Below are 14,644 nucleotides of genomic sequence, written 5' to 3'. Positions count from 1 at the left end.
TGATTTGCATTTCTCTGATGGCCAGTGATGATGAGCATTTTTTCATGTGTCTGTTGGCTGTATGAATGTCTTCTTTTGAGAAATGTCTGTTCATATCCTTTGCCCACTTTTTGATGGGGTTGTTTGTTTTTTTCTTGTAAATTTGTTTGAGTTCTTTGTAGGTTCTGGATATTAGCCCTTTGTCAGATGAGTAGATTGCAAAAATTTTCTCCCATTCTGTAGGTTACCTGTTCACTCTGATGGTAGTGTCTTTTGCTGTGCAGAAGCTCTTTAGTTTAATGAGATCCCATTTGTCAATTTTGGCTTTTGCTGCCGTTGCTTTTGGTGTTTTAGACATGAAATCTTTGCCCATGCCTATGTCCTGAATGGTACTACCTAGGTTTTCCTCTAGGATTTTGATGGTATTAGGTCTAACATTTAAGTCTCTAATCCATCTTGAATTAATTTTCGTATAAGGAGTAAGGAAAGGATCCAGTTTCAGCTTTCTACTTATGGCTAGCCAATTTTCCCAGCACCATTTATTAAATAGGGAATCCTTTCCCCATTTCTTGTTTCTCTCAGGTTTGTCAAAGATCAAATGGCTGTAGATGTGTGGTATTATTTCTGAGGCCTCTGTTCTGTTCCATTGGTCTATATCTCTGTTTTGGTACCAGTACCATGCTGTTTTGGTTACTGTAGCCTTGTAGTATAGTTTGAAGTCAGGTAGCGTGATGCCTCCAGCTTTGTTCTTTTGACTTAGGATTGTCTTGGAGATGCGGGCTCTTTTTTGGTTCCATATGAACTTTAAAGCAGTTTTTTCCAATTCTGTGAAGAAAGTCATTGGTAGCTTGATGGGGATGGCATTGAATCTATAAATTACCTTGGGCAGTATGGCCATTTTCACGATATTGATTCTTCCTATCCATGAGCATGGTATGTTCTTCCATTTGTTTGTGTCCTCTTTTATTTCACTGAGCAGTGGTTTGTAGTTCTCCTTGAAGAGGTCCTTTACATCCCTTGTAAGTTGGATTCCTAGGTATTTGATTCTCTTTGAAGCAATTGTGAATGGAAGTTCATTCCTGATTTGGCTCTCTGTTTGTCTGTTACTGGTGTATAAGAATGCTTGTGATTTTTGCACATTAATTTTGTATCCTGAGACTTTGCTGAAGTTGCTTATCAGCTTAAGGAGATTTTGGGCTGAGACAATGGGGTTTTCTAAATATACAATCATGTCATCTGCAAACAGGGACAATTTGACTTCTTTTCCTAACTGAATACCCTTGATTTCTTTCTCTTGCCTGATTGCCCTAGCCAGAACTTCCAACACTATGTTGAATAGGAGTGGTGAGAGAGGGCATCCCTGTCTTGTGCCAGTTTTCAAAGGGAATTTTTCCAGTTTTTGCCCATTCAGTATGATATTGGCTGTGGGTTTGTCATAAATAGCTCTTATTATTTTGAGGTACGTTCCATCAATACCAAATTTATTGAGCGTTTTTAGCATGAAGGGCTGTTGAATTTTGTCAAAAGCCTTTTCTGCATCAATTGAGATAATCATGTGGTTCTTGTCTTTGGTTCTGTTTATATGCTGGATTATGTTTATTGATTTGCGAATGTTGAACCAGCCTTGCATCCCAGGGATGAAGCCCACTTGATCATGGTGGATAAGCTTTTTGATGTGTTGCTGAATCCGGTTTGCCAGTATTTTATTGAGGATTTTTGCATCGATGTTCATCAGGGATATTGGTCTAAAATTCTCTTTTTTTGTTGTGTCTCTGCCAGGCTTTGGTATCAGGATGATTTTGGCCTCATAAAATGAGTTAGGGAGGATTCCCTCTTTTTCTATTGATTGGAATAGTTTCAGAAGGAATGGTACCAACTCCTCCTTGTACCTCTGGTAGAATTCAGCTGTGAATCCATCTGGTCCTGGACTTTTTTTGGTTGGTAGGCTATTAATTGTTGCCTCAATTTCAGAGCCTGCTATTGGTCTATTCAGGGATTCAACTTCTTCCTGGTTTAGTCTTGGAAGAGTGTAAGTGTCCAGGAAATTATCCATTTCTTCTAGATTTTCCAGTTTATTTGCGTAGAGGTGTTTATAGTATTCTCTGATGGTAGTTTGTATTTCTGTGGGGTCGGTGGTGATATCCCCTTTATCATTTTTAATTGCGTCGATTTGATTCTTCTCTCTTTTCTTCTTTATTAGTCTGGCTAGTGGTCTGTCAATTTTGTTGATCTTTTCAAAAAACCAACTCCTGGATTCATTGATTTTTTGGAGGGTTTTTTGTGTCTCTATCTCCTTCAGTTCTGCTCTGATCTTAGTTATTTCTTGCCTTCTGCTAGCTTTCGAATGTGTTTGCTCTTGCTTCTCTAGTTCTTTTAATTGCGATGTTAGAGTGTCAATTTTAGATCTTTCCTGCTTTCTCTTGTGGGCATTTAGTGCTATAAATTTCCCTCTACACACTGCTTTAAATGTGTCCCAGAGATTCTGGTATGTTGTATCTTTGTTCTCATTGGTTTCAAAGAACATCTTTATTTCTGCCTTCATTTCGTTATGTACCCAGTAGTCATTCAGGAGCAGGTTGTTCAGTTTCCATGTAGTTGAGCGGTTTTGATTGAGTTTCTTAGTCCTGAGTTCTAGTTTGATTGCACTGTGGTCTGAGAGACAGTTTGTTATAATTTCTGTTCTTGTACATTTGCTGAGGAGTGCTTTACTTCCAATTACGTGGTCAATTTTGGAGTAAGTATGATGTGGTGCTGAGAAGAATGTATATTCTGTTGATTTGGGGTGGAGAGTTCTATAGATGTCTATTAGGTCTGCTTGCTGCAGAGATGAGTTCAATTCCTGGATATCCTTGTTAACTTTCTGTCTCGTTGATCTGTCTAATGTTGACAGTGGAGTGTTGAAGTCTCCCATTATTATTGTATGGGAGTCTAAGTCTCTTTGTAAGTCTCTAAGGACTTGCTTTATGAATCTGGGTGCTCCTGTATTGGGTGCATATATATTTAGGATAGTTAGCTCTTCCTGTTGAATTGATCCCTTTACCATTATGTAATGGCCTTCTTTGTCTCTTTTGATCTTTGATGGTTTAAAGTCTGTTTTATCAGAGACTAGTATTGCAACCCCTGCTTTTTTTTGTTCTCCATTTGCTTGGTAAATCTTCCTCCATCCCTTTATTTTGAGCCTATGTATGTCTCTGCGTGTGAGATGGGTCTCCTGAATACAGCAGACTGATGGGTCTTGACTCTTTATCCAGTTTGCTAGTCTGTGTCTTTTAATTGGAGCATTTAGTCCATTTACATTTAAGGTTAAGATTGTTATGTGTCAACTTGATCCTGCCATTATGATATTAACTGGTTATTTTGCTCGTTAGTTGATGCAGTTTCTTCCTAGCCTCGATGGTCTTTACATTTTGGCATGTTTTTGCAATGGCTGGTACCGGTTGTTCCTTTCCATGTTTAGTGCTTCCTTCAGGGTCTCTTGTAAGGCAGGCCTAGTGGTGACAAAATCTCTAAGCATTTGCTTATCTGTAAAGGATTTTATTTCTCCTTCACTTATGAAACTTAGTTTGGCTGGATATGAAATTCTGGGTTTAAAATTCTTTTCTTTAAGAATGTTGAATATTGGCCCCCACTCTCTTCTGGCTTGGAGAGTTTCTGCTGAGAGATCTGCTGTTAGTCTGATGGGCTTCCCTTTGTGGGTAACCCGACCTTTCTCTCTGGCTGCCCTTAAGATTTTTTCCTTCATTTCAACTTTGGTGAATCTGGCAATTATGTGTCTTGGAGTTGCTCTTCTCGAGGAGTATCTTTGTGGCGTTCTCTGTATTTCCTGGATTTGAATGTTGGCCTGCCCTACTAGGTTGGGGAAGTTCTCCTGGATGATATCCTGAAGAGTGTTTTCCAACTTGGTTCCATTTTCCCCCTCACTTTCAGGCACCCCAATCAGACGTAGATTTGGTCTTTTTACATAATCCCATACTTCTTGCAGGCTTTGTTCATTTCTTTTTCTTCTTTTTTCTTTTGGTTTCTCTTCTCGCTTCATTTCATTCATTTGATCCTCAATCGCTGATACTCTTTCTTCCAGTTGATCGAGTCGGTTACTGAAGCTTGTGCATTTGTCACGTATTTCTCGTGTCATGGTTTTCATCTCTTTCATTTCGTTTAGGACCTTCTCTGCATTAATTACTCTAGCCATCAATTCTTCCACTTTTTTTTCAAGATTTTTAGTTTCTTTGCGCTGGGTACGTAATTCCTCCTTTAGCTCTGAGAAATTTGATGGACTGAAGCCTTCTTCTCTCATCTCGTCAAAGTCATTCTCCGTCCAGCTTTGATCCGTTGCTGGCGATGAGCTGCGCTCCTTTGCCGGGGGAGATGCGCTCTTATTTTTTGAATTTCCAGCTTTTCTGCCCTGCTTTTTCCCCATCTTTGTGGTTTTATCTGCCTCTGGTCTTTGATGATGGTGATGTACTGATGGGGTTTTGGTGTAGATGTCCTTCCTGTTTGATAGTTTTCCTTCTAACAGTCAGGACCCTCAGCTGTAGGTCTGTTGGAGATTGCTTGAGGTCCACTCCAGACCCTGTTTGCCTGGGTATCAGCAGCAGAGGCTGCAGAAGATAGAATATTTCTGAACAACGAGTGTACCTGTCTGATTCTTGCTTTGGAATCTTCCTCTCAGGGGTGTACTCCTCCCTGTGAGGTGTGGGGTGTCAGACCCTCCCTAGTGGGGGATGTCTCCCAGTTAGGCTACTCAGGGGTCAGGGACCCACTTGAGCAGGGAGTCTGTCCCTTCTCAGATCTCAACCTCCATGTTGGGAGATCCACTGCTCTCTTCAAAGCTGTCAGACAGAGTCGTTTGCGTCTGCAGAGGTGTCTGCTGCGTTTGTTTAGTTTACTGTGCCCTGTCCCCAGAGGTGGAGTCTACAGAGACAGGCAGGTTTCCTTGAGCTGCTGTGAGCTCCACCCAGTTCGAGCTTCCCAGCGGCTTTGTTTACCTACTTAAGCCTCAGCAATGGCGGGCACCCCTCCCCCAGCCTCGCTGCTGCCTTGCCGGTAGATCACAGACTGCTGAGCTAGCAATGAGGGAGGTTCCGTGGGTGTGGGACCCTCCCGGCCAGGTGTGGGATATGATCTCCTGGTGTGCCTGTTTGCTTAAAGCGCAGTATTGGGGTGGGAGTTACCCGATTTTCCAGGTGTTGTGTGTCTCAGTTCCCCTGGCTAGGAAAATGGACTCCCTTCCCCCTTGTGCTTCCCAGGTGAGGCAATGCCTCGCCCTGCTTCAGCTCTCGCTGGTCGGGCTGCAGCAGCTGACCAGCACCGATCGTCCGGCACTCCCCAGTGAGATGAACCCAGTACCTCAGTTGAAAATGCAGAAATCACCGGTCTTCTGTGTCGCTCGCGCTGGGAGTTGGAGACTGGAGCTGCTCCTATTCGGCCATCTTGCTCCGCCCCCCCTTTTTTTTTTTTTGAGACAAAGTTTTGCTCTTGTCACCCAGGCTGGAGTGCAATGGTGTGATCTCAGCTCACTGCAACCTCTGCCTCCTCTGCAATTCTCCTGCCTCAGCCTCTCAAGTAGCTGGAATTACAGGCGCCCACCACCACACCCAGCTAATTTTTTTGTATTTTTAGTTGAGATGGGGTTTCACCATTTTGGCCAGGCTGGTCTTGAACTCATGAACTCAGGTGATCCACCTGCCTCGGCCTCCCAAAGTGTTGGGATTACAGACGTAAGCCACCATGCCCCGTCAGGTCATCTTTAAGGAGACGTTTGGGCTACTCTCAAATTACCCTCCACAAAACTATTGTAACAACTCACCCCTAATTCTTAAATACAAAATATTAAAATCAGCAATTATCTTTTAGGCTAGAGGTTCTTCAAACTTTCCCAGTTCACAAACCCTTAGCGTATTAGCTTTTTCTTTTTTTTTTTTTAATGGTGCTTCTAGGCCAAATGAAATGCCTAACAATTGCATTTATTAAGTTGTTAAGTTTAAACACCTTAGTAGCAGTGGTCGACTCCGTGTCCAACAGACATTGTTGTTTCCCTTGATGTCCAACAGATGTCTCTGGGTGTCTGTCTTGTCCCCACACATCCGCACCGGGGAACCACAGTGCAGGTTAGACACTACGCTGTGTGACTCTAGGTATGAAAACTCTCTTGGGACACAGATGATAATCCTGTAGCCTGACTAATCACAATTGATGGGATAATGTTTAAACACAATTTCCGGCCGGGTGCGGTGGCTCAAGCCTGTAATCCCAGCACTTTGGGAGGCCGAGACGGGCGGATCACGAGGTCAGGAGATCGAGACCATCCTGGCCAACACGGTGAAACCCCGTCTCTATTAAATACAAAAAAAACTAGCCGGGCGAGGTGGCGGGCGCCTGTAGTCCCAGCTACTTGGGAGGCTGAGGCCGGAGAATGGCGTGAACCCGGGAGGCGGAGCTTGCAGTGAGCTGAGATCCGGCCACTGCACTCCAGCCTGGGTGACAGAGTGAGACTCCATCTCAAAAAAAAAAAAATAAATAAATAAAATAAACTGACAATTTCCATATCATGACAAAATGTTGCATTCACTGGTGAAACAGGGCCAGGTGCGGTGACTTATGCCTGTAATCACAGCACTTTGGGAGGCCATGGCGGGAGGATTGCTTGAGCCCAGGAGTTTGAGACCAGCCTGGGTAACATAGTGAGACTCCCGTCTTACAAAAAATTTTAAAAAATGAGCCAGGTGTGGTGATGTGCACCTGTAGTCCCAGCTATTAGAGAGGCTGAGTTGAGAGGATCGCCTGAGATCTAGGTGGCAGTGAACTGTGATCATGCCACCGCACTCCAGCCTGGGTGACAGAGTGAGACCATGTTTCAAATAAGAAAAGTGAAACAGCAACATTGCTTCCCCCTCATTATCTAAGAAGCCCCTTCACAGCACAGAAGCTCTTCCCCCGTATTAGTCAGAGTTCTCCAGAAAAAACAGGAGAGATAGATTAGATAGATAGAGTTGATATAGAGATGAGATGTAGATATGTAGGTGATATAAATATGGATATACAGATATGAAGCTGTTTATTATAAGGAATTGGCTCACCTGATTACAGAGACTGGCAGGCTCGAACCTGGTGTGTGGACCGGCAGACTCGAGATGCAGGAGAGCCGATGGTGCCACTCTGGTTTAGAGACCGGCAAGCAGAGCCCCAGAATTGCTGACAATGCAGGTGAAGTCCGAAGGTGGGCGGCTGAGGAATTCCCTCTTGTGCAGGGAGGGCCAATCATTTTTGTCCTACTCAGGCCTTCAGTGGATTGGATGAGGCCCACCCCCATTATGGAGGGCAATCTGCTTCTTCAGAGTTTACCAATTTAAACATTAATCTCATCCAAAGATGCCCTCCAAGTTAACAGATAAAAGGAACCACCACACTCCCCAGCAGCCTTCGCATGAGCAGTACCTTCAGCATGCACCCTACCATCTTGGGAGTCCCAGGGGAGAGAGAGAGAGAGTCTTGTTCCTGATAACTCCAGCAGAAGTCTTGGTCTCGCTCTTATGACCCACAAAGCCCACAGCCCATTGCTGCTCCCATCCCTGTGGCCAAAATCAATGTCCTTCTAGGCCAGGTTTGAGTTCTATGCCCACCCCAGGCCCCAGCAAAGGGCCAGCCATCCACAACTACGCGAATTGGAGAGTGAGTGAAAACCATCCAGAACTATGCAAATTGGAGGACCCCCAATTTGGGAGTCCTTCTCTGTGGGAGGCCCTCACACAGAAGTCAGAGCGCAGTGAGCAGGAAAGTGGAGTGGACACTGGCGATGTCCTGAGATGGTGCACACTCTGGCTGGCCACCCTCCACTGGGCCTGCCTGAGTCCCAGGTTCTTAGGAGCTTCTGAAAAAATGGCTTCTAGACATTGTAGCTGTAGGACCTCTGGAGGAGCAGGGTTAGAGTGGGAAAAAGGAGAATGAGGAAGCTTTTTTTCTTTTTCCTTTTTTTTTTTGGAGATGGAGTTTCACTCGTGTTGTCTAGGCTGGAGTGCAATGGCGCAATCTCGGCTCATTGCAACTTCCACCTCCTGGGTTCAAACCATTATCCTGCCTCAGCCTCCCGAGTGGCTGGGATTACAGGCACCTGCCACCACATCCAACTAATTTTTGTATTTTTTAAAGTAGAGATGGGGTTTCACCACGTTGGCCAGACTGGTCTTGAACTCCTGATCTCAGGTGATCCACCTGCCTCGGCCTCCCAAAGTGCTGGGATTACAGGCGTTGAGCCACTGTGCCCAGCCAGGAAGCTTTTTTTCACAGTCTCTGTCTGGAGAACTCTCAGCCAGGCTGTAGGTCCCCAGGAAAAGCCCAAGCTTCCATTTAAGGATTTGCATTTCCTGAATTGCCTTTGCATCTTTGGTGGTGGCCCAGGAAATTCGAATCCGGAGGAAAGAAGCACGCAGCAGCACTGGGTCTACATGAGGGGAAGACGAGAACATGTTCTCAAGGGGCTTCTTGTGAATGGTGGTCCGCCCCACACCAGCCCTTGCAGCTGCATGCTGCAGGGTGGGGGAGTCCTGCTTGGTGCAGGGAGGGGCCATTCAACATGCTGGTGGAACACAGCAGGCAACTCAGAAGGACTGAGCCATGGAGGGAGGTCTGCTGAAAGAAGAGGCGAGAGCCTCTGAACATGAAGGAAAGAGCAAGAGGGGAGCACCATCAGCTTGGCTCCAGGATGAGCCAGAAAGGAGAACAGGTGACAACTTGAGAGGAGAGGGAAAGGGGAGCCCAGGCCTGCCTGCCCCAAAAGAGAGAAGGCCCAAGATGGGGAACGGAAAAAAGGTGATTTTGAAAAGTGGGTGTGTTAGTCTGTTTTCACACAACGGATAAAGACGTACCTGAGACTGGGTAATTTATAAAGAAAAAGGGATTTGTGGACTCACAGTTCCACGTAGCTGGAGAGGCCTCACAGTCATGGTGGAAGGCAAAACGCACATCTCACATGGCAGCAGGCAAGAGAGAACAAGAGCTAAGCAAAAAGGGAAACCTCTGATAAAACCATCAGATCTCGCGAGACTTAATCACTACCATGAGAATAGTATGGGAAAACCACTGCGCGACTCGATTATCTCCCACTGGGTCCCTCCCACAACACGTGGGATTAAAGATGAGATTTGGGTGGGGACATAGCTAAACCATATCAGTGGAGTCCTCAGGAAACATTAAGGTTGCTTGATAGAAGGGTTACAATAAGCTGTTGTCCTTAAGGTAGGGTGAGCATAAGCACATCCTTCGTTTTGATGGGCGGGAGTAATGTAAACACCATGTGAAGGCTGCCTGGGCAGTGTGGTGGTTCATCTCATATGTCAACTTGCAGGGCATCTTTGGATAAGATTGACACTTAAATTGATAACTTTTGAATCAGCAGATTTCCCTCCATAATGTGGGTGGGCCTTGTCCAATCTGCTGAAGGCCTGCATAGATCTAAGAGACTAACTTCCCAACACAACAGGAAATTCTTTATTCTCATCATGGCCACCACTGAGAAGCCCTTCTTGAGGGAAATGGCCACAGACAACAGTCACAGCCTTCACCTTTCAGCCCCTCGACTCACCCACGCCTGAAGTCATCATGCCTGCCCTGGATATTTGTGTGTCGGTTTTTTATTTTTATTTTTATTTTCCTGTTATATGTATCCATAAATGCCTCATTTTGGCTGAATTCAGTCAGACTTAGGTGACTGTCACCTAGAATGGAGAGAGTCCTGACTAATCCACAGACCCAAAGTGCAGTCCCCAAACCAGGGCCCCAGCCTGACTTTCTGGTTCTCCTGGTTCCAGTCTCAGTTTCCATCCTTGAGCCCTGAGCTGCAGCCAGAGCCTCTGCTGGAGACACATTTTCAGGCACCCTCCCTTGGTTAAAAAAATAGCCTCTATTTTATTATCAGTACAAAATAGCTCTGAACAACACATGGGACAGGGGACAGAGCAGGAGCCAGGATCTGAGGCCGCCTGGCTCTGGGACCCCCGAGACTCGGGAGCCCATAGGTTTCTGTTTGACAGAGGTCCTCATTTTCTCCGCACTGAAGGGCCTGCCCTCTAGCTGGGTCACCTTCTCGATCCAGAGGTTGTAGTTCACCAACGAGGTGTATATCCCTGGGGTGTTCTTCTCTCCACAGCTCTTTCCCCAGCTGATGATACCCACCTGGTACCACTTCTCACCAGGCTCTGGGGTGCAGACCAGAGGTCCCCCGCTGTCACCCTGTGGGCAGAGAACACAGCTCAGCAGGGAGTCTGGTTCTAAGCTGCCCATGGGAGGCTGGGCACAGTTCATTCTCGGAAGAGGATTCCTCACCTTCCCAACTCTGGCTGCCAAAGGACATCTCATCAATGCTGACCTTTACCCACACCATCCCTGCTCCACGGGAGAAGCGTGTGGCTGCCAGGTTGGCTCTGGAGGTTGTAGGGTTGTAGAGCATTGGGGGTGGGGTGCTGTGGATGAGACAGGACTGAAGATGGGGGAGGAAGAGGGAGGGCTTGGTGAGAAAAGACCACTCCATCGGCAGCACAGAGAGACGCAGGCCAAGGGATGAGTGGAGACTTGTTTTGAGGGTCTTATCAAATGAGAGGCTCTGGAAAGGGCAGGAAAGGAAATGGGACATGTGAAGAAGTGTTGTAGGGCTAGGAACTGGGTCTCCTTTGTGTTCTTGCAGAGGCACAGAGAGAAGGACGTTCCTTTTTAATTCAGCCAAGCTTTTCAGAATGGGTGACCCTTCCAGGATGGAATCGCATGGTCTATGACTCGCATAGTTATCCGCTTATGTTGAGCTTCTGAACCAAGTCCCTGCCATGCCCCACATCTACATAAATCAAACAAATGCCCCACATCTTTCGGTCCACCTTCACACAAGGCAGATGAGCCTGCAGGAGGAGAAAGGGCTTGCTGAGGGTTCTATGGTAGACTGGCTGGGATTGGAACCCAGGATTTTCTTTTTATTAATTTTAAATTAATTATTATGGGTACATAATAGTTTTATATGTTTATGGGGTATACGTTTTGATATAGGCATACAATGTGCAATAATTAAATCAGGGTAACTGGGGTATCCATCCCCTCAAGTATGTATCATTTCTTTGTATTAAGAACATTTCAATTCCACTCTTCTAGTTATTTCGAAATATATACTTGTTATCTATAATCACTTTATTGTGCTACCAAATACTAGATTTTATTCATTCTAACTAACTGTGTTTTCATGCTCCTTCACTGGAGTCCCCACCTGCTTTCTTTCCCAGCCTCTGGTAACTATCATTCTTTATCTCCATGAGTTTTTTTTTTTTTTTTTTTTTTTTAAGCTTCCATTTCTGAGTGAGAACATGCATTGTCTTTCTGTACCTGGATTATTTCACTTAATGTAATGTCCTCCAGTTCTATCCATGTTGTTGCAAAGGACAGGGTTTCATTCTTTATGGCTAAATAATATTCCATTGTGTATATGTACCTCATATTCTTTATCCATTCATCCGTTGAGGGACACTTAGGTTGACTCCATATCTTGGTTATTGTGAATAGTGCTACAGTAAAAATGCAAGTGCCGATGTCTCTTTGATATACTGATTTCCTTTCTTTTGGATGTATACCCAGCAGTGGGGTTGCTGGATCATATGGTAGTTCTATTTTTAATTATTTTTAGTACCCTCCATCCTGTAACCCAAGATTTTCTTATTTTCTCTTTCAACTTTTATTTTACTTTAATAGGGTACATGTGCAGATTTGTTATGTGAGTAAATTGCATGTCACTGGGGTTTGGTGTACAAATGATTTAATCACCCAGGTAGTAAGCACAGTATCTGATGGGTAGGTTTTTGCTTCTTACCCTCTTCATACCTTCTACCTTTAAGTAGGCCCTAGTGTCTATTGTTTCCCTCTTTGTGTCCATGGGTATTCAACATTTAGTTTCAACTTATAAGTGAGAACATGCGATATTTGGGTTTCTGTTCCTGCATTAATTCACTTAGGATAATGGCCTCTAGCTGCATCCAATTTGCGGCAAAGGACATGATTTTGTTCTTTTTTATGGCTGCGTAGTATTCCACGGTGTATATGTACCACAATTTCTTTATCCAGTTCACCACTGATGGACATCTAGTTTGATTCCATGTCTTTGCTACTGTGAATAGTGCTGTGATGAACATACGCATACCTGTGTCTTTGTGGTAGAATAATTTATATTCCTTTGGATATGTACCAGTATTGAGATTGCTGGGTTTAATGGTAGCTGTGTTTTAAGTTCTCTGAGAAATCTACAAACTGCTTTTTACAGTGGCTGAACTAATGATTTACGTTCCCACCAGGAGTGTAGAAGCCTTCTCTTTTCTCTGCAACCTCACCAACATCTGTTATTTTCTGACCTTAATAACAGCTATTCTGACTGGTGTGGGATGATATCTCACCGTGGCTTTGATTTGCATTTCTCTAATAATTAGTGATATTGAGCATTTTTTTCATATGCTTGTTGACTGCATGTATGTCTTCTTTTGAGACGTGTCTGTTCATGTCATCTGCCCATTTTTTAATCTTGTTAAGTTCCTTATAAATTCTGAATATTAGACCTTTGTCAGATACATAGTTTGCAAATATTTTCTCCCATTGTGTAGGTTGTCTGTTTACTCTGTTAACACTTTCTTTAGCTGTGCAGATGCTCTTTAGTTTAATTAGGCCAATGTTTTACTTTGTTGCAACTGCTTTTGGAGACTTCCTCATGAAATCTTTGCTAAGGCCTGTGTCAAGAATGGTATTTCGTAGTGACTTTCTTTTAGTGTTTTCACAGTTTTATGTTTTATATTTAAGTCTTTTATTCATCTTGAGTTGATTTCAGTTGATGGTGAAAGGAAAGGGTCCAGTTTCAATCTTCTGCATATGGCTAGCTAGTTATCCCAACACCATTTATTGAATAGGAAGTGCTTTCCCCATTGCTTGTTATTGTTGACTTTGATGAAGATCAGATGGTTGTAGGTGTACAGCTTTATTTCTGGGTTCTCTAACCTATTCCATTGGTCTAGGTGTCAGTTTTGGTACCAGTACCATGCTGTTTTGGTTACCATAGCCCTGTATATAGTTTGAAGTTGGATAGCATGATGCCTCCAGCTTTGTTCTTTTTGCTTAGGATTGCCTTGGCTACTTGGGCTCTTTTCTGGTTTCATATGAATTTTAAAATAGTTTTTTTCTAATTCTGTGAAGAATGCCATTGGTAGCTTGATAGGGAACGTATTGAATCTGTAAATTGCTTTGGGTAGTATGGCAATTTTAATGATATTGATTCTTTCTATCCATGAGCATGGAATGTCTTTCATTTGTTTGTGTTGTCTCAGATTTCTTTCAGTAATGTTTTGTAATTCTCATCATAGAGATCTTTCACCTCCCTGATTGTCTGTCTTCCTAGATATTTTATTCTTTTGGTGGATATTGTGAATGGAATTGCATTCTTGATTTGGCTTTCAGCTTGTATGTTATCTAGTGTATATAAATGTCACAAATTTTTGTACATTGATTTTGTATCCTGAAACTTTGCTGAAGCTGCTTATCAGTTCTAGGAGACTTTGAGCAGAGACGATGGAGTTTTTCAGGTATGGAATCATATCATTTGCAAAGAGGGATAGTTTGACATCTTCTCTTCCTATTTGGATGCCTTTCATTTCTTTTTCTTGCCTGATTCCTCTGGCTAAGACTTCTAGGACTATGTTGAATCGGAGTGGTGAAGGAGGGCATCCTTGTCTTGTTCTGGTCCTGAGAGGGAGGCTTCCAGATTTTGCTCATTCAGTATGATGTTGGCTGTGGGTTTGTCATAGACGGTTCTTATTATTTTGAGGTATGTGTAACCCAGGATTTTCTGATGCCAAAGCCCATGCCCTCTCTACCTTTGTTATATTACTCTCTCACCAAAGGAGCTGAGCAACTACAACCTTGCAAGCAGACTTCAATGAGAGATGATGTCCCATTCCATGATCCTTGAGAGGTGACTAGAATAAGTACAGTATTATAACAAATTCTAATCAGGGAGGACAATTAGTGTTTTCTGGTCATGCTGTGTGTAATGCATTCTTGCATGGCTATAAAGAAATACCCGAGGATCTCCAGTCAGACCATCTTCTCCTCACCTTTCAGAGCCTTTTTGTTTCTATTTTACAAGATACTATCCCGTGCTTTTAGTTGTATTTAGTGGGAGGGGCTGGGAGAATTGTGTTTACTCCGTCTTGTCTGGAACCAGAAGTCTCAATTCTGTGTGCATTGTTTTTTGTTTTTTGGCAATATTTTAAATTGCCCAGAAAGTGAAGAAAATGCAAGGTTCATGTGTCACTCTTTTTGGTCCCCACAGTTTTCACCACATGGGGGGCTCCTAAACCTAGTGCTATGCTGCCAGGGTCTACTTCTTACTTCAGAATGCCTTCTCCTTTCTCTTTTCCCTTTCTGCCTCTAACCCCTGTTCCAGTACCCACCTCTCAAGGCTCTCATAGCCTATCAGGAAAAACTACCAATTTTCTCACATTAAACCATAACAGATTATTCTAGATAAATATATTTCTTTTCCATGGGGCAGCCTCTCTATCACTGTTCAGAATATTTATCATCTGCATTTGTGGTTTTATACCAATGACCAGGTCCACTGCCTGGCCAATGAGCAGGTCTCTAGTCTTCAGCTGGG

General features: G+C 43.8%; 1 protein-coding gene across 3 annotated transcripts in view; it reads right to left on the bottom strand.

Annotated features, from left to right (window-relative positions):
- The window catches only part of LOC105491157 (serine protease 55), a 75,830-nt gene that overhangs the window by 14,642 nt on the left and 46,544 nt on the right, over positions 1 to 14,644 (bottom strand). For 2 of the 3 annotated variants that reach the window (XM_071067484.1, XM_011757311.3), the window contains exon 5: positions 9,860 to 10,203. The exons of the other annotated variant lie outside the window; for it this stretch is intronic. In XM_071067484.1, coding sequence (XP_070923585.1) covers positions 9,886 to 10,203 — 318 coding nt within the window. In that variant the 3' untranslated portion in view covers positions 9,860 to 9,885. Of the gene's footprint in view, positions 1 to 9,859; positions 10,204 to 14,644 lie in introns of those variants that run through there. 3 annotated transcript variants of the gene reach the window in all.

Source organism: Macaca nemestrina, chromosome 8, assembly GCF_043159975.1.
Source record: "Macaca nemestrina isolate mMacNem1 chromosome 8, mMacNem.hap1, whole genome shotgun sequence".
NCBI classification, from domain to species: domain Eukaryota; kingdom Metazoa; phylum Chordata; class Mammalia; order Primates; family Cercopithecidae; genus Macaca; species Macaca nemestrina.
Note: the sequence above shows the minus strand (reverse complement) of the source record. Positions and strands in the feature narration are given on the sequence as shown.